Raw genomic sequence first — 18,055 nt, 5'->3', positions numbered from 1 at the left:
TAATGCTGACCTTCATACTGTATCTATTACAACAGTTATTCAGTTTAGTCAGGGAATCTTCCAAACTTGTAGCAGATTTATTTAGAATTACAACATTGTTAGCATAAAGCAAAGAGCTGACATTAACATCTCCAATTTTGATATTAGGTTTAATACCACTTTCCTTCATAATGTGATCCATATAGATAATGAATAACAGAGGGGATAATGTACATTCTTGTCTCACACCAGATTTAACATTAAATCATCTTCCTATACTTCTTTCAATTCTAACTGCCGACTTACAACTCAAATAAAGACTAAGTATTGCTTGATATAATGCCCATTGACACCATATAACTGTAGTGTATTGAATAGTTTCCCTCTTGGCACCTTGTCGTATGCCTTTCCCAGATTGATCTTAAATACAGATATTTGTTATATTCCCATGCTTTCTTAACTATTTGTCGTAAAGTGAGGATATGATCCTGACAGCCTCTATTTGGCCTGCATCTAGCTTGTTCTTCACAAAGCTTTTCTTCCACAATTCTTCTCAACCATTTGTCAAGTATACTTGCATATATCTTACCAGGAACACTCAGTAATGAAATGCCTCTGTAATTCTCACATTCAGTTTTATTTACCTTTTTATATATGGGTACTATGAGAGCTCTACTCCAATCATCAGGAATTCATCCCTTTGTCCAGGATTTCTGAACTATGCACTGCAGCCACTCTAAGACTCTTATACCGCCATATTTCAGCATTTCTGGTCGAATATCATCTACTACTGCTGCCTTTCCACATTTCAGGCCTTCGATGGCTTTTTCTACTTCAAGTATGGATATATATTCCTGACTGTATGCTTGTTGAGTGTTTTTTACCACTGTGTTATCACTGCTTGTTTCATTTAGCAATTTTTCAAAGTAATTACTCCATACTTCATGGATATCTTTTTCTCCCATTGTCATGTCACCTTTATCATCTTGAACTCCTTTTACAACACTCTTTCCTCCATTTCTGAGCTTCTTCAACAACCTCCAGAATATTTTGCCACCTTCTTAATATTTATTTTCTATGTTCTTACCAAAGTCCTCCCATGATTTTTGTTGAGCTAATTTTACACAGTGTTTAGCTTTCTTACATTTGTCTCTGTATTCTCTAAGAGCACAAGCTGACTTATTGGCCAAGAACTTTTGATATGCTTCCTTTTTTTACTTCACTGCCTCTTCAACTTCCTGTGTCCACCATGGAGTTCTGATTTTTCTATCCTTCCAGACAACCTCAACACATGCCTCTCTGGCTGAATCAATCAGTGTTTTTCTTGAAGGCTTACCAGTGAATCTCCGAGGTTTGGTTGCCGTTCTCAAAGTCTCTCATTTTTTCTTCAATAATTTTTGTGTATTTTAGTCTACAGTTCACATCTGAGAGCTGTTCAACTTTTATTCACTTTAAAACTTTCTTACATGTCATTCTTTTCGATATGAAATTCAATTTTATCCTGCTCAAGACTAAATAGTGATCGCTTCCAATTTCAAATCCTCTGTACACTCTGGTGTCCTGCACCAGGGAGAAAACATCACTATCAACAATAACATAGGTCGAGTTTTCTTATTCCTTCCCTCTTCTCTCCATGTGAATTTGTGCACATTTTTATGTTGGAACATGGTGTTAGTAATAACCAGTCCATGTCCTGAGCAGAAATCCAACAGATATTTGCCATTATTATTAGCTTTGCTCTTTTCTCCAAATTTTCCCTAAATATTTTTGTATGTCTGACAATTATTTCCTACTCTATTTAGATCCCCAACAAGGACCAACATTTCCTTTTTCATTGTGTCAGTTGCTTTCTCTAAAGCATCAAAAAATTCCTCCACTTCTACCTTAGTAGAACCTTCTGTGGGACCATAGGCACAAATGAATCTCATTGTCCAATTCCCCATTCTGATTGTCCACATCACTCTACTTGAGACTGCCTGCCATTCAAGAAGATTAGCCTCGTATTTTGTGTTGAATACTATGGCTACTCCTTCTTTTCCATGATTGTCATTGTCTGAATATAACATTTTGTATTTATTGCTCAGAAAAATCTCACCAGGTTTCAACATTATGTCGATCTGGTAGTTATCTAATTCCTCAGCTAGCTCCATTTCTTTGCCATTCAAGCTTCTTATGTTGATAGTAGTGATCTTTAACTCTGGTGATGTTGATTTGGAGTGTGTTTTCAGATTTGTTTCAGTAGCTGACTTTTTGCTGTTCACCCTGGTTCCCTGGCAAAAACAACGCGTGTGTGTGTGGGGGGGGGCCTTGTTTAACCGGGCACCGCCCCAGCCCGCACGTTATGTTATGTTTTGTTATGTTGTACCATCATTTTGTATTTTGGTTTAAGCCAATAAGATTACAATTTTGTCGGCTAAATCCCAAATTGGCAGCCCATTCTCGTTTGTTCAGTATCTGGGTAGATACCCAATAGGGTGCACCACGATAAGGTGAGGATTGGACATTATGTCAGAAGCTCTGGTCGGTTCTCTGCATTCCTTTAAAGGTTATGTGGAGGTCGCCTCTCAGTTATATAGCTTTAATCCTTAAACAAAAAACATCTATGGTCTACCACTCTCTGTAATTAGGCAGCCAGCTTTCTTTCTGGTCATTCATTGCACAAATCTGTTTCTGGTCAGAGAGGGAGCTGTAGCAGATGATTCTCTCTGTTTGAACTTCACCAAATACAGGAATCACCTATCTCATTTTGCCAATACATAAAAGACCTATTCCTAATAACCATTAATTATTTCATAGTTTTGTTGATGACAGCACTCTCTGTACATACTACTCATTTGTCAAAGCATACAGTGCTCAGCCATTCCAAGCTTCAAGATTATCTTCAACCAGTAACCCAAACATCGCACTCCATGCCAATTTTTAATAGGGCAAAGACAATATTGTTACCTTCCTTGCCTTCAAAATGCAGTCTTTTTGTCTAGAGCCTTTTCTCATGCAAAAGGGATCTAGGCTCACCTAGATCCCTTTTGCTGTGAGGACATCATGTTGAAGATTTAATGGAATATATACAGCACTCGGAAATGATTAAAATTAATTTGTAATCCCTGAAGAGGTCTCAGTGACTAAGATGAATTATTGGAAACACTAAGACATCTTCAGGGATTATAAAAAAACTAATATAACACACACACACTCAAATACAACACAATACTAAGTGTAACACGTGGTTGACTCTGAAGGCTTATCTAGGTGGAGCACCGTCTATGGGCATTTGTAGATGGCCTGATAATTAATGTTTCCCAAATTTTGGGAAGTTTTATGCAACTGTATTTATTTAAATTAGATTGATTTCTGAGTTCCGCTGCAGATTCTAAAAATAATGTTTCTTTTTTTGAATTTACTATGGCGGAGAATGGCGTTTTTTTTTTCAGGAGCTCCTGGTTGTATTCAAAACATTACATCTGCAATCGCGACTATGGTCAATCTGGTCTTGCAGACCATGTTTTGGATACAACCAACAGGATCTCCTGGAAAAAAACCACCATGCGGTTTTTTTCGCATCATCCTTTTCTTACAGATCTCTTGCTTAATAAGATTACACATACATTTGACTCCTACTCTATTTATTCTTGAAACTCTTGGTACACATTCCGATACTTCATCATTTAAGTATTTTTTAGATGCTTCCCATTCACTGTTGATATTCTTCCCATCCAGCAACTAATACCATTCTGCTGAACTCAGTATACTCCTCAGTTGGTCATAATTTCCTGCTTTCTAGTTTAGCATATAACATTCATAAACTTAGTCACCTCCCAAGTGAGTACTGCATGATCACTGCCACCAAAGGAGGCAGAATAGCATAGTTACATCTTTAACTGAAACACCCTCTGATACTATAATCAAATCTAACGCTCTTTGACCCTGAGTTCCCTCTTTCATATGCTGCTTGAGGAAGTTGTCCTGCAACAGCTCAATAAATTCAGTTTCGTTCTTCTCGTGAGATTTTACTGCTATCCAATCAATATTTTGATAATTAAAATCTTTGGTGATGCATTTCTTCATCACTAGCAACTGACCACAGGTCCATAACAACACCCTCACTGTGATCTTGTCAGATTCCACTTAAACCAGATAGCTTCAAATTCACTGACACATGAAATACTGTTACTAGTACTACAATCATAGAAGAACTTGTAAAAAAGTTTTAAACCAATCAAAGTTGACCAACTTTCGGAGGTAAACTGTAGACTCAAAGACAGAAACATCATTGAAGAAAACAAGAACCAAACCATGGAGATTCAATGGCAAACCCTGAAGAAAACATTTATTGAATCAGCCAGAGAGGCATGTAGTGAAGTTGCCTGTAAGGACAGAAAAATCAGAACTCTATAGTGGACTCAGGAAGTTAAAGAAGCAGTCAAGAAAAATAAGAAAGCTGACTTACTTGCCAAGAACTTTATGGAAAGTTCCTAGAAAGTAAGTCAACTTGTGCTCTTAGAGAATACAGAGAAAAATGTAAGAAAGCGGTGTAAAGCTAGCTAAACAAAAGTCATGGAAAGACTTTGAAAATAAATATCAAGAAGGTGGCAAAATATTCTGGAGGCAATTGAAAAATGTTTAGAAATAGAAGAATATTGAAAAGGAATCAGAACTAGAAACATTTCTTACATCACTGATACACTCAAATTTTAATCAAGATTAATCAAATTTAATTTCAAAACAATTTTTGTCATATTCAGTGTGATTATGAATCTAATTAAAGCCTACTTTTGCTGTTGGTTAATATTTGCCCATTTTATAATTGGAAAGCAGATACTTTTTAACAGGATATTGTCTAAAAAATGCAAGCAGGGTGGTCATAATTAAACTTCCCCTATTCAGAGTTTTATGTAGGTTTGATCTAACAACCAGAATGATGTCACCAAATTTGGTAGGGAGATTAATATAACACATGGGAAGAATAATTCTGCAAAATAAAAGGCATTAAAATGGACACACACAAATGAATAACAAAGACTAAACTGAAATTAAAGATTACCTTTATGTGTTGCACTTATAACATAGCAATGAACATTTAACATAAATTTAATTTAGCACAGTAATTATGGTATTACAGTTACTGGAGTGTAAGTACTTTCACAAACCTGTTGCAGAAATCAAGCACATTGAGTTCACTCATGTAAAAGAGAGCCCAGTTCAATGTGGCCACCATTCTCGTGAACCAGAAATCGCATCCTGTACACAGCATTCTCAACAGAACGTAAAATGTCTGAAGGAATGTTTCTCACAATCCGTGATACATTGTCCTTAAAGACTGCAAAGTTCAAGACACTGCCACAATTGACAACGGCATTCAGGTAACCCCCATAACCAAAAATTGAATGGAATAATACCAGACCAAGGGGGAGAGCAATGTGGCCATGCAGCTGGAAAGAAGCACCTAATCACTCTTTCTTCTGTGAAGTGATGCTGTAGAAGCTGCTATACCAGTTGTACAATGTGTGTGTAGGTGCTCCATCTTGCATAAAATAGTCTCATTCAGAGATTGTCACTGCTGATTGATGAAAACGTTCGGTATATCATGATATTTCCATGCAGTAACGGAACAAGTTATTGGTCCTGTTGGAATGATGTCCTCAAAAAAGAATGACCCTATTATAAAATCAGCTGTGAAGCAACACTAAACATTAATTTTTAGTGAATGTGATGGGAGTTGCTGGAGTGCATGGGGTGATTTGCAAGACCAAATTTGACATTTTGGGTGTTTACAGTCCCATTCAGATAAAAATGCACCTCATCTCTCCACAGAATTTTTCCAAGGCTAAGCATTGTTTAACTTCCAATCTGACCCGAAACACCAGAACAAATATCAGCTACTTATCATAATCGTCATGTAGCAGCTGCTGTATATGGCTGATCTGGTATTTATGTTGCTCCCACCCACAAAAGGTTATTTGTAAACATATAGTACATTTTATAACATGGACAGGCTAAGGATTTTTATATATATATATATATATATATATATATATATATATATATATATATTGTATTTTTCATTTATTTTTTACATAATCCGGAAACCCTGCTCTAGGGACCGAACATGGAACTTTTTCAAGCTACTTCAGGCCTCCAATAAGTGGGGAGGTAGTTTCACACTGAGCAATGACATTCATCTTCCACATAAAGACAATCTCAAACATCCATGCCCACAGTGGAATTTGAACCCGCAGCCTGCTGGTTGAAGAGTGAATATACTAACCACTAGGCCAACCAAGCTGGTGAAATCGTATGGATAAAATGTAATAATTTTGTGCAAGACTTTCTATACCATGGAATAAGGCATATCAAATTGTCATGCTACTCCATGGGTGCTGCTAATACCAGCAACATTCTCATGTAATGTCAGAAATTGCAATGGCAAATTCTTAATGTGATAACTGGCAAATAATGTGATAACATGGTGGTAACCGGCAAAAACTGTTACCCATGGTGGTACTGGTTTCCATTCTTTGCCAAATTGACCTCCCAAAGAATTCTGTTTTTTCAAAGTTCTGAATAATCAATCTACCTGTGTTAGCCTTTATTCAAGTTCTGGCAGGTTCTAAACTCATGAAGAGTGGCTGATGCATTGCACTTGTTAAGGTAAAATAACTTTCCAAGTAATACACAATAAGTGAGGAATATGTTGAACACGACTATTAACAGGGAATGCATTTGTGAAGTTTTTCCTTTAATTTATAGCTCTTATAATGACAGCAAAACAGGTGTTCAGCTTCATTTAATGCAAATTTCCAGCTTCCTGGGCTAAAACAGTGAAATACTCTCCCTATCGATGACTTTGGATCTACTCCTAAATGGCTACCCTAGAGGACTTGTTAACAAAATTCTCTTCTCTGATATACCACAAAGACAACGTGATGACACCCAATACATAACCACTATAACTATTCCATAAGTTGGTACCATCTCCAAAAAACTAGCTCACCTCCTAAAACCACACAATATTAGAGTAACCTTCAAGAAAGTTGAAACTATCCAGAAATTTCTAAGATCACTAAAAGATTTCAATTCTTTCTACAAACATGCAGGAGTTTATAACATCCATTGTTCCTGTGGTCTAAGTTACATTGGTCAGACATCTAGAAGCTTCGAAGTGAGACAAAGGGAACACATCAGCTATGTTAGAAACAGCAGACAAGATATTTCTGGCCTTTCTTCCCACTTCTCTAAAACCAACCACATTATTGAATGGAATAAAAGTCTTATGCCATATATAGAAGAAAACTACCATTCCAGAATCTTCAAAGAAGCTGCTACAGTCAATCGTTCCACAAATAACCTCAACAGGAACAAGGGTTTGATCCTGCCAGATATATGGAAGACTTTAATCAGATCACTAAACACACAGGAAATGAACTTCAGTGCAAACTACAAAATGCATCTCAACTAGTAAATCATGTATCCACGACACGCGTATTGTTTCACATGCACTACTATTTTGTTATTGAAACAGAATTGTCAGTTAACGCATAGCTTGTAATTTTCGTTTCTTTGCTTTCATGATTGTACCCTGAAGAAGCCGACAGCATAAGCTGGCAAAACTAGTTGGTAATTAAATTAGTTATTCACCTACACTTGACAAATATCTAAATAATAGTTAATTTTCATTAATTTATTTTTATTTTATTTTATTTTTACATTAGTCTTGATTAGTCTCCTACCAAATTTGGTAACATTCTGGTTAGATTGAGCTACATAAAGATCTGAATAGGGAAGGTTTAACTATGGCAACTCTCTATATTAACTGATTGTCTTTCTTCTTATTCAAACACAAAACAATAATCTTACCTTTCTGAAATGAAGTCATATAAATACTTTGTTGTTAAAGATTTCCTTACTAATTCAAGGCAAATTTGACGACCTTTGGCACTAAAATGAAAACATAATATTTAAAATAAACATCTGTATGGTGCATTATATTATTATTTTCTTTAATATTCTGAAACAAGATGAAAAAAAACTGACTTTTAATTAGATATTAATCACATGTAGTTCACTTTTTGATAAATATTTTTAGAGTATATATCACAAGTAACTAAATCAATAAGAGTATATTAATTGAATGCGTCTTTAAACCAAGATAAGATTAGCACACAAAAACAAATAAACATTCACATACATATTAACATTTTTATTAGAATTTTCACGAAGCATATTGTGAATATTTTTAGTCTAAAAGATGGGTGCTAAATTGTGAAGAAATTATTTTGTATGTTTTAATTCTTCATTCACATTTAACATAATCCACCATGTTATAAGCAAGACTTGTAAATATCATTTGTTGTTAGTCTCTTACCTTGTAAATTAATATTCATATAATTACTCGGAGTATGTTTATTATTGTTTAATTAATTAATCTAAAATATGTATTGGTACTGATAGGACTCTGTATTAAAATATCATTCAGTTTATTTTATTAATTCCTGTGTAAATGTTGTAAGAAACTGTGTGTAAGTAAATTTAAATGTATATTATATGAACTTTGATATATTTTTTTTTATTAACATTACTGAAAGAGAAAGTAATTTTATGTAATTCTTCTGAATGCATTTGATTGGCTGTTGTCAAGGAAACAGAGTTAATTTTAGATAGCGTGTGAGTGGAGCGTAAGCTATAGTATTTGAAGGGAGGAGTTGATACGAGCTGAACTGGCTAGAACTGGATTTTGGCAGGAAGAATGAAGGTATTTTATTGGAAAACGAAAGTAAACAGGGGAGAAGCATTCAGGACAGCAAGGAGTAAAGTAACGGGTGTCAGCAAAGGGATTTGGATATGCTGTAAATAGATTAGGAAGGAACCGGGAAATTAATAGGCAATTAGGAATATTTATACGGAATTCTAAAATTATGACGAATTCCAATTGTTTTGAGGAAGAATAGTGCAACGCTGAATTTAACGCATAGAAGAAAACAAGGAATAAGTAGATTACCTAAAACAAGTACACCAAGACTTGTAAAGCTCTATGTTTAATATTTCAGTTATATAGTGAAGATTCCCTTTGAATAGTGTTACTTCAAAGTGATAGTTAACTTCAGTTTTAAGTGCCTATAGTGAATCCGATGTGCAAAGGATATAACCCGGTAAGATCAGTCCATTTTTTTTTATATTTCAGCGTGAAGAAATAAGAGATAGCTCCGCCTAATATATCTTAACATTAATTGTGGCATTCTACTAAAATTAGCCGAAGTATGGGGCTTTAAAGTGTTTCCCCCTTGAAGTGATAACTGCCTCATAATTGAATTAAATGTTTCTTGACTAAGAGAGAATTAGAGAGGTATACTGTAAGATTCTGTAACATTGAACTGTGTGAACCATTTTAATTATTCGGAAGAATGTAGAATTGACAGCTGGATGTCTGATGCCTAATGTTTTAAGTTTGTTATGAATACCTGAACTAAGTTGATTTGTATTTATCTTGTTTTCAATGTTATACTTAATGTACATGTTATATAACCCTGCATTAAATGTTTTGTTTTATTGATTCTAATTTGGTGTTTGCCTGATTCTCCTTCATTGCACCGTTCATAAAAAATATTGAACCTTGCGGAAGCCTTAAATGATAATATTAACCTCAGCCTGTAGAAAAGTGAGATTGCAAAAGTTAGTTGATGATTGATTCCACTATATTATATAGACTAATCTGAATATAGGGTGGTGCAGTATAATATAAATTTCTCTATATTTAAATTAGTAATCGACCAACAATTAATTAAGATAATAAAAAACAGATAATTTAAATAAGAACTATGATCTAACAAGATGGCGGATTCAGAGCCAGGATGTACGACACAACATGGGACAACTGCAAATGCATATGACAGGACTAATAATGAAGATATGAAATCACAAATTGCAGTAGAGGAGATTGGTCTAATTATACTTGAAGGCCTAGCAAGGAGTATGTAATAAAAGGTATACAAATGATACTGCATTTTTCGGATGATAAGACGCACCCTAAATTTATGAGACAATTTTTAGGAAAAATATATTATACAAAATATTCACAAACCTTAAATTTCATTTATTATTACCATAACTTGTACAGAAGTATTCAGTTCGTCTTCACTCGCCTTATTACTGTCACTTTTCACATTATTGTCTGAACTATTGTTATCACTCTCCTCAAAAACTAAGTCATCTTCAGTACCATCCATCATGTTACTTATGCCGCATTTTTTAAAAGACTTAATAATCATCTCATCCATTCAAAATTGCATATGCTTGCCCACTAACTACTATTGATGTATATAAATCAGGGATTCCTACATGTGCAACAAAACACGTGTTTGGCTCACATTGAAAACATGGGAATCCAAGACTTACCCAATATCACATGCCTTTGGAACATACGATGCACCCCAATTCTAAGTCGATCCTCAATGTAAAAAAGGTGCATCTTATGGATCCGAATACAGCAATAAAAAAAATAACATTAAGTGGACTGCTTATTTGATAGGCAATTTCATGCAGAGTGATGTATGCAAACATTAAAATGGGGAATTGGGTAACGACACTTATTTGTGTATATGGTTCAGAAAAGGCTGTAATAAGAAAGAAGTTGAGGAATTTTTCACCATTACAAAAGGAAGCTGATATGAAGAAAAATGAAATGTTGATCCTGTTGGAGATCTAAACATCAACATAGGAAATAAACACCACTTATTAACACCAACAGATCATTATCCACTGGACATTTGGGTGACCCATGTTGGAGGGTACATGCATCATCTATCACATAACTACCCCCTCCTAGCAATTACTACCAGAAAAATCATATTAGACCATTTGCTATGACCAAACAAGTCTCTCCATAGAAATTAATTATATCTAGGACATATTTTTTAGCTAATGGCTTCCCCCTTTACAAAATCAACAAAACTTAAAAAAAAAAAAAAACTTCAGAATACAAAAAATCCTTGGGAATTTCCAATATATGAGGCACCTAAAAAAAAAAAAACACTTTCTAAAACAATACAGCATACAACTTCCTACATGCCATATCAAAAACTTATTGAATCACCAAAATATCCCCCACCATCATTTGGATCATCCTGAGGTCTACTCCATCCCTTGCTCCTGCACACCATCCTACTTTGGACAAACAGGAGAAAAAAGTTAATATCTGCATAGAAGAACACAGGAGATATGCCCATTACCTGCACTATAGCCTTCTGGAATAGCAGACCATGCATTGGATACCAATCACCAGTTAAGTGGAAAGAAATTTCCCTTTTACAGGAACAGATATAAATCTGAGAGACTATTTCCAGAATCTGCCTCAGCATTATAACATATGCCAAATCTTAAATTCTAATGCATCACTTAACCAAACTTCTGGGAGACCTTCATTGTGAGACAACCAGCAAGCATCTATCATCACACTCATAGAGGGTGCTAGTTAGGACAAATAGAATCCCACCAATATTAACACTAGGTGTGTGTTTGCTTTCTTTTCAGTTCACCTGCATGCACGTGCTTAGTGTTTTTCTTTGTGCCTTGTCAGTGTAATAATTTAATAACTAAATAAATGTAGTTACTGTTTATTATCTATAGAGTGGAGAATGAACTTCTTCATTCTCCACTCCACTGCAAACCCCTTGTCTCTCTAAAAAAGTGCTACTGCAATCCATGACAAAAAAAGCACTTAAATCAAAACCTCCAGCTTCTCATTTTGCTTAGGTTAAAGCCCAAAATGAGTGTAACAAAATTATTAACAATTCCAAAGCAGTCTACATAAGAATGAAATGCAATAAGCTTGCCTCGTGATCAACTGGTAGTTGAGCCTTATGCTCCCTTGCTGTTGGGCATAACTTCTGTCCTTTCTTGTTTCCACCTCTTTTAAATTCTGATGGTACCATGGTAACCTCACCCAAGGATAAGGCAGACCTTTTGTCATTAGTATTTCCCTCCAACTCTTGTTTAGACAATGAAGCCACATCACAAACTAACCACTGCGTCTTTTGATCTTTTGCCAAAAAGATATCAGGAAAAACCTGAATAATCTTGATACTAATAAGACTCCTTGTCCAGATGGTAGTCCTCTGGTTGTGCTTAAAACTTGTGCTTCAGACATCAACCCAGCAACATGTAAGCAAGTTGTTTAAGTTGTTTTGTAAGCAACATGTAAGCAAGTTGTTTTGTTTAAGCCTTTAGCTTAAACAAAAGCCAGCCGCCAAACTATCGTCCCATTGTTCACCTATCAAATATGATGGAGACAGTCAATAACAAGCTTCTTCACAATCTGGAGACCCATCAATTAATTAGCGATCACAAATATGGATTCCACCATTCTTGTTCTACAGCAGACCAAATTGACCTTACCCACTTTAGACATAAGTCACTGAAAGATCTGGAGAAATCCATGCAGTAACTCTCAATATTTCAAATGCACATGACTGTATCTAGCATCAAGGCTTCCCACATAAGTTACCATCTTATTGTCTCCCTCCTAAACTTTGTGCTTGGATTACTAACTTCCACACTGATCATTCGTCACAATTCATAGTGGAGGCCTTTGTATAATTAGATTTATCAATGCTGGATTACCCCAGGGTTCTGTACGCTCATACACACTCCTACTTTACATCAATGATCCTGTGTCTGACTTCAAATCTTCTTTATACTTCTGCTGATGATAGTACTTTTCAGGCTTCCTTCCTGATCAAGTATTTGCACTAGGCATTCACTATAGTTACTTTCATGGACACTGCTATGCTGAACTAGCCACCAACATACCTCAACTTTCTTCTAATTATGTAAGAACCAGCACAGTCACTGGTCAACACCATACACTGTCCATATATACTGAATGAATATCTCATCATTCCATCTACCTTTTTCTTTTGAAACAATACTGTTATAAAATACAGGTGCATGGAATGAAAGAATATAAGAATTTCCAACTTCCAATTTATGTTCTTTAAGAAGAATTAATAGATTACTTAATCTTCATCAAATTCCTGATATGTATCCTCAAGGGATGTACAGGATATGATAGTACTGCAAGAAAAAACTTACATCACTACTAACTTCCTATCTACAATTTTTCTCTAAATCAATCTGTTACCTATTAAGACTCAACATTATCAGATCTTATATTTCTATCTTCTAAGGCACCTTAACTGTATCAATCCACTTATATCTTGGGCTTCCTCTGGGTCTTTTTCCTGGCAAAGAACACTTGTTTTGCCAATCTTTCATCTCCCATTCTATTTAAGTGAACCATACCATCCGAGATTAGTTCTGCTAACAATATTAAGTTTTCTTTCCTAATATCCTTCTTTTTAATATGACATTACCACTGATGCCATCTGCTCACCCCTCTAATCTTTCTCAGGACTCTCATATCTGTGATTTCTAGTCTTTGGCGAAGTGTTTTATTTCTAACCCAGCTCTCAGATCCATAAGTTAAAATTGGTTTGAACACTGTCTTTATACAGCTAATTTAGTGTTCTAACTAATTTCTCTCTTATTCCATATAAATTTGGTCAGTTGGCTTCCTACAATACCAGCTTTGTTGATTCTGTTGTCTATTTCCATAATTAATTTACCATCTTTACTAAAAATCATGCCTAAGTAGCTGAAATGTTTTACTTGTTCTATAGGTTCTCCATTCAAAATGCAGTTGATATTTTCAATGCTTCTGCCTATTTTCATTGTCTTGTTATTGCTAACATTCATACCAAATCTATTACAAGAGTTATTCAATTTAGTCAGGGAATGTTGCAGACTTGTAGCAGATTTATTTAGAAGTATAACATCATCTGCATAGTGTAAAGAGCTGAGATTAACATCTCCAATTTTGATATCAGGTTTAATATCGCTGTCCTTCAGGGGATAATGTACACCCTTGTCTGACACCATATTTAACATTACACCATCTTCCTGTTCAGCATATGCGGAAAATAACGTAAGCGAACTTTCTTCGAAAACAGCACCTAACAGCAATAGGGAGAGTAAGGATCATCTAAAGTACATTAAAACTAAGGGTTGTGCAAAAAAAAAAAAAAAAAAAAAGATACAGCAAAAAGAGGGCTCTAGAACATAGAATATAAGGCAATGTGCACCATATTGCAGGGATTTTTGTTCCGGATTTTATCTCGAGGATTCTTGACTGGTGGTCAGAGAAAGGACGAGCCAGGGTTCTATGATGTCGGACAGCGAGCCATTTTCCAGATTATGCTGAACAAGATTCTGTGCCGAGCCGTATGCGAATCATCAGCCTATGCAGAAATCGTGCCAGTCGCTGGATGTCCCATCGGAAAGGAGCAGAGATACCCCCATCAGGGAAGAAAATAGTTTGAGTCTGGCAGCAGTAGAAAGGATGACGTAGCCAAAAAGCCAGGCGCTGAGATAGCCGATTGAAGGATGACCAGAACAACACGTGGTAGACCTTCGGAAAGAACTGGGTAACATAGAGATCTTTGTTATGTGTTACGGAAGTGATAGAAAATTGAAATTTATGTTTGATTAGGAAATGTGAACAATCCTTTAGAGAACTTGGATAAGATTTCGTATTTGAGACAGCAAATTCTGTTGGACAAGGAATTGTCAGGAACGAATCCAATTGTATGTGACTGAAGTAATAAGTGTCTTTTGTTTAGTAGATAACCTTAATTGAGAAAGCAACAAGATGTATAGCATGTACTCTATGGATAGCATGCATGAGAGAATCTTAATTTAGTGTAATATTGTCATTGCTTTCTATTGCTCAATGTGATTAACAATTTGATCTGTCTAGGTGAACTTGATTAATTTAGAATTGTTTAATTATCTTAGCAAGAGATTTAGAAGTTTTAGTAATTTGATTCAATTCAGTTGTAATTGTCATTTAGTTCCAATAAACATGTTTTATTGCAAATGCCTGAGTCATGCCTGAATCCAAGATATCAAATTACCACTTCTAAAATTAGAACCATAGTGGGAGAAATTTTAGACATATATGTTTAAGTAACCATCATCATTTGATGGTTACTTAATCATATATATCTAAAATTTCTCTCGCAATGGTTCTAATTTTATAAGTGGTAAAATCTGAAAACAAACTCTAACTCAACATCACCAGAGTTAAAGATCAGTACTATCAACAGAAGAAGCCTGAATTGCAAAGAAATGGAGCTAGCTAAGGAATTAAATAAGTACCAGATCAACATAATAGGGGACTGAAACAAAAAAGACAAAAACTGGTGAGATCTTTCTGAGCAATAAATACAAAATGTTATATTCAGGCAATGACAATCAAGGAAAAGAAGGATTAGCCATATATACACAAAATACAAGGATAATCTTCTTGAATGACAGCCAGTCTCAAGTAGAGTAAATGTGGGCAAATATGAGAATGGGAAACTGCACAATGAGACTAATTTGTGCTTATGGCCCACAGAAGGTTCTACTAAGGTAGAAGTGGAGGAATTCTTTGAGACTTTAGAAAAAGCAACTGGCACAGTAAAAAGGGAAAAGTTAGTCCTTGTTGGGGATCTAAATAGCAGAGTAGGAAATGATTGTGAGACATATTTTGGGAAAATTTGAAGAAAAGAGCATAGCCAATAATAATGGCAAATATCTGTTGGATTTCTGCACAGGACATGGACTGGTTATTACTAACACCATGTTCCAACATAAAAATGTGCACAAATTCACATGGAGAGAAGAGGCAAGGAATAAGATAAGTCTCATTGACTATATTATTGTTGATAGTGATGTTTTCTCCTTGGTGCAGGACACCAGAGTGTACAGAGGATTTGAAATTGGAAGTGATCACTATTTAGTCTTGAGCAGGATAAAATTGAATTTCATATTGAAAAGAATAACATGTAAGAAAGTTTTAAAGCGAATAAAAGTTCAGCAGCTCTCAGATGTGAACTGTAGACTAAAATACACAAAGATTATTGAAGAAAAAATGAAAGAGTTTGAGAACAGGAATCAAACCTTGGAGATTCAGTGGCAAACTCTGAAGAAAACATTGATTGATTCTGCCAGAGAGGAATGTGTTGAGGTTGCTTGCAAGGATAAAAAAATCAGAACTCCCTGGTGGACACAGGAAGTTAAAGAGGCACTGAAGGAAAAGAAAAAAGCTTATCAAAAGTTCCTATCAAATAATGCTCTTAGAGAATACAGAGTCAAATGCAAGAATGCTAAACACTGCATAAAACTAGCTAAACAAAAGTCATGGGAGGACTTTGGCAAGAATATAGAAAATAAATATCAAGAAGGTGGGAAAATATTGGGGATCTAAATAGCAGAGTAGGTGGGAAAATATTCTGGAGGTTGTTGAAGAAGCTTAGGAATCGAAGAAAGAGTACTGTAAAAGGAGTTAGAGATGATAAAGGTGACATGAAAATGGGAGAAAAAGATATGCATGAAGTATGGAGTAATTACTTTGAAAAATTGCTAAATGAAACAATCAGTGATGACAGCACAGTGGTAAAAAAAACTGACCAGGTATGCAGTCAGGAATACATATCCATACTTGAAGTAGTAAAAGCCATCAAAGGCTTCAAATGTGGAAAGGCAGCAGGAATAGATGATATTCGACCAGAAATGCTGAAGTGTGGTGGTATAAGAATCTTACAGTGGCTGCACTGCATAGTTCAGAAAGCCTGGATAGCGGGACGAATCCCCGATGATTGGAGCAGAGCTCTCATAGTACCCATATATAAAAAGGGAAATAAAACTGAATGTGAGAATTACAAAGGCTTTCATTACTGAGTGTTCCTGGTAAGATATATGCAAGTATACTTGAGAAACGGTTGAGAAGAATTGTGGAAGAGCTTAGTGAAGAACAAGCTGGATTCAGGCCAAATAGAGGCTGTCAGGATCAGATCTTCACTTTACGACAAATAGTCGAGAAAGCATGGGAATATAACAGAGATCTGTATTTAAGTTTTCTCGATTTGAAAAAGGCATATGACGAGGTGCAAAGAGAGAGCTATTCAATACGCTACAGTTATATGGTGTCAATGGGGTTATATCAAGCAATACTTAGTCTTTATTTGAGTTGTAAGTCAGCAGTTAGAATTGAAGGAAGTACAGGAAGATGGTTTAATGTCAAATCTGGTGTGAGACAAGGATGTACATTATCCCCTCTGTTATTCATTATGTATATGGATCACATTATGAAGGAAAGTGGTATTAAACATGATATCAAAATTGGAGATGTTAATGTCAGCTCTTTGCTTTATGCGGATGATGTTATACTTCTAAATAAAACCGCTACAAGTCTGCAAGATTCTCTGACTAAATTGAATAGCTGTTGTAATAGATATGGTATGAAGGTCAGCAATAAAAAGACAAAGACAATGAAAATACACAGAATCATTGAAAATGTCAACTGTATTGTGAACGTAGAACCTGTGGAACAAGTAAAACATTTCTACTACTTAGGCACGATTTTTTGTGAAGATGGTAAATTAAATATAGAAATACACAACAGATTCAGCAAAACTGGTAGAGTGGGAAGTCAATTGAATAAATTCATATGGAATAACAGAGAAATTAGTCAGCACACTAAATTAGCTGTATACAAGATAGTGTTCAAACTAGTTTTAACTTATGGATCTGAGAGCTGGGTCAGAAGTAAAACACTTGACCAAAGACTAGAGACCGCAGATATGAGAGCCCTGAGAAAGATTATAGGCGTGAACAGATGGCATCAATGGCAATATCATATTAAAAACAAGGATATTAGGAAAGAACTTGATATTATCAACATCCAGGAATGCATTAGCAGAGCTAATCTCAGGTGGTATGGTCACTTCAATAGAATTGGCGAAGAAAGATTAGCAAAACAAGTGTTCTCTGCCAGGTTGGCAGCAAAACGACCTAGAGGAAGACCAAGATATAGGTGGATTGATATGGTACAAAGTGCCTTAGATGATAGAAATATAAGATTTGATAATGTTGGAGTCTTGACAAGTAACAGGCTGATTTGGAGGAAAATTGTAGATTGGAAGTTAGTAATGATGTAATTTTTTTCATGTAGTACTATATCATATCCTGTACACCCCTTGAG

The 18,055-nt window shown here is 35.3% G+C and overlaps 1 protein-coding gene across 3 annotated transcripts in view; it reads right to left on the bottom strand.

Annotated features, from left to right (window-relative positions):
* Window positions 1-18,055, bottom strand: part of Ifrd1 (Interferon-related developmental regulator 1) — a 161,525-nt gene that overhangs the window by 83,229 nt on the left and 60,241 nt on the right. For 2 of the 3 annotated variants that reach the window (XM_090415929.1, XM_090415931.1), the window contains exon 4: window positions 7,834-7,914. In XM_090415929.1, coding sequence (XP_090272055.1) covers window positions 7,834-7,914 — 81 coding nt within the window. Of the gene's footprint in view, window positions 1-7,833; window positions 7,917-18,055 lie in introns of all 3 variants that reach the window. The other variant, XM_090415932.1, reaches the window with a different exon arrangement.

The sequence above is a fragment of the Typopeltis vanoorti genome, chromosome 3 (genome assembly GCF_054136105.1).
Source record: "Typopeltis vanoorti isolate ZY-2024b chromosome 3, IOZ_Tvanoo_1.0, whole genome shotgun sequence".
NCBI classification, from domain to species: Eukaryota; Metazoa; Arthropoda; class Arachnida; order Uropygi; family Thelyphonidae; genus Typopeltis; species Typopeltis vanoorti.
The sequence above is the reverse complement of the archived record's forward strand: the minus strand, read 5'-3'. Positions and strand labels throughout refer to the sequence as shown.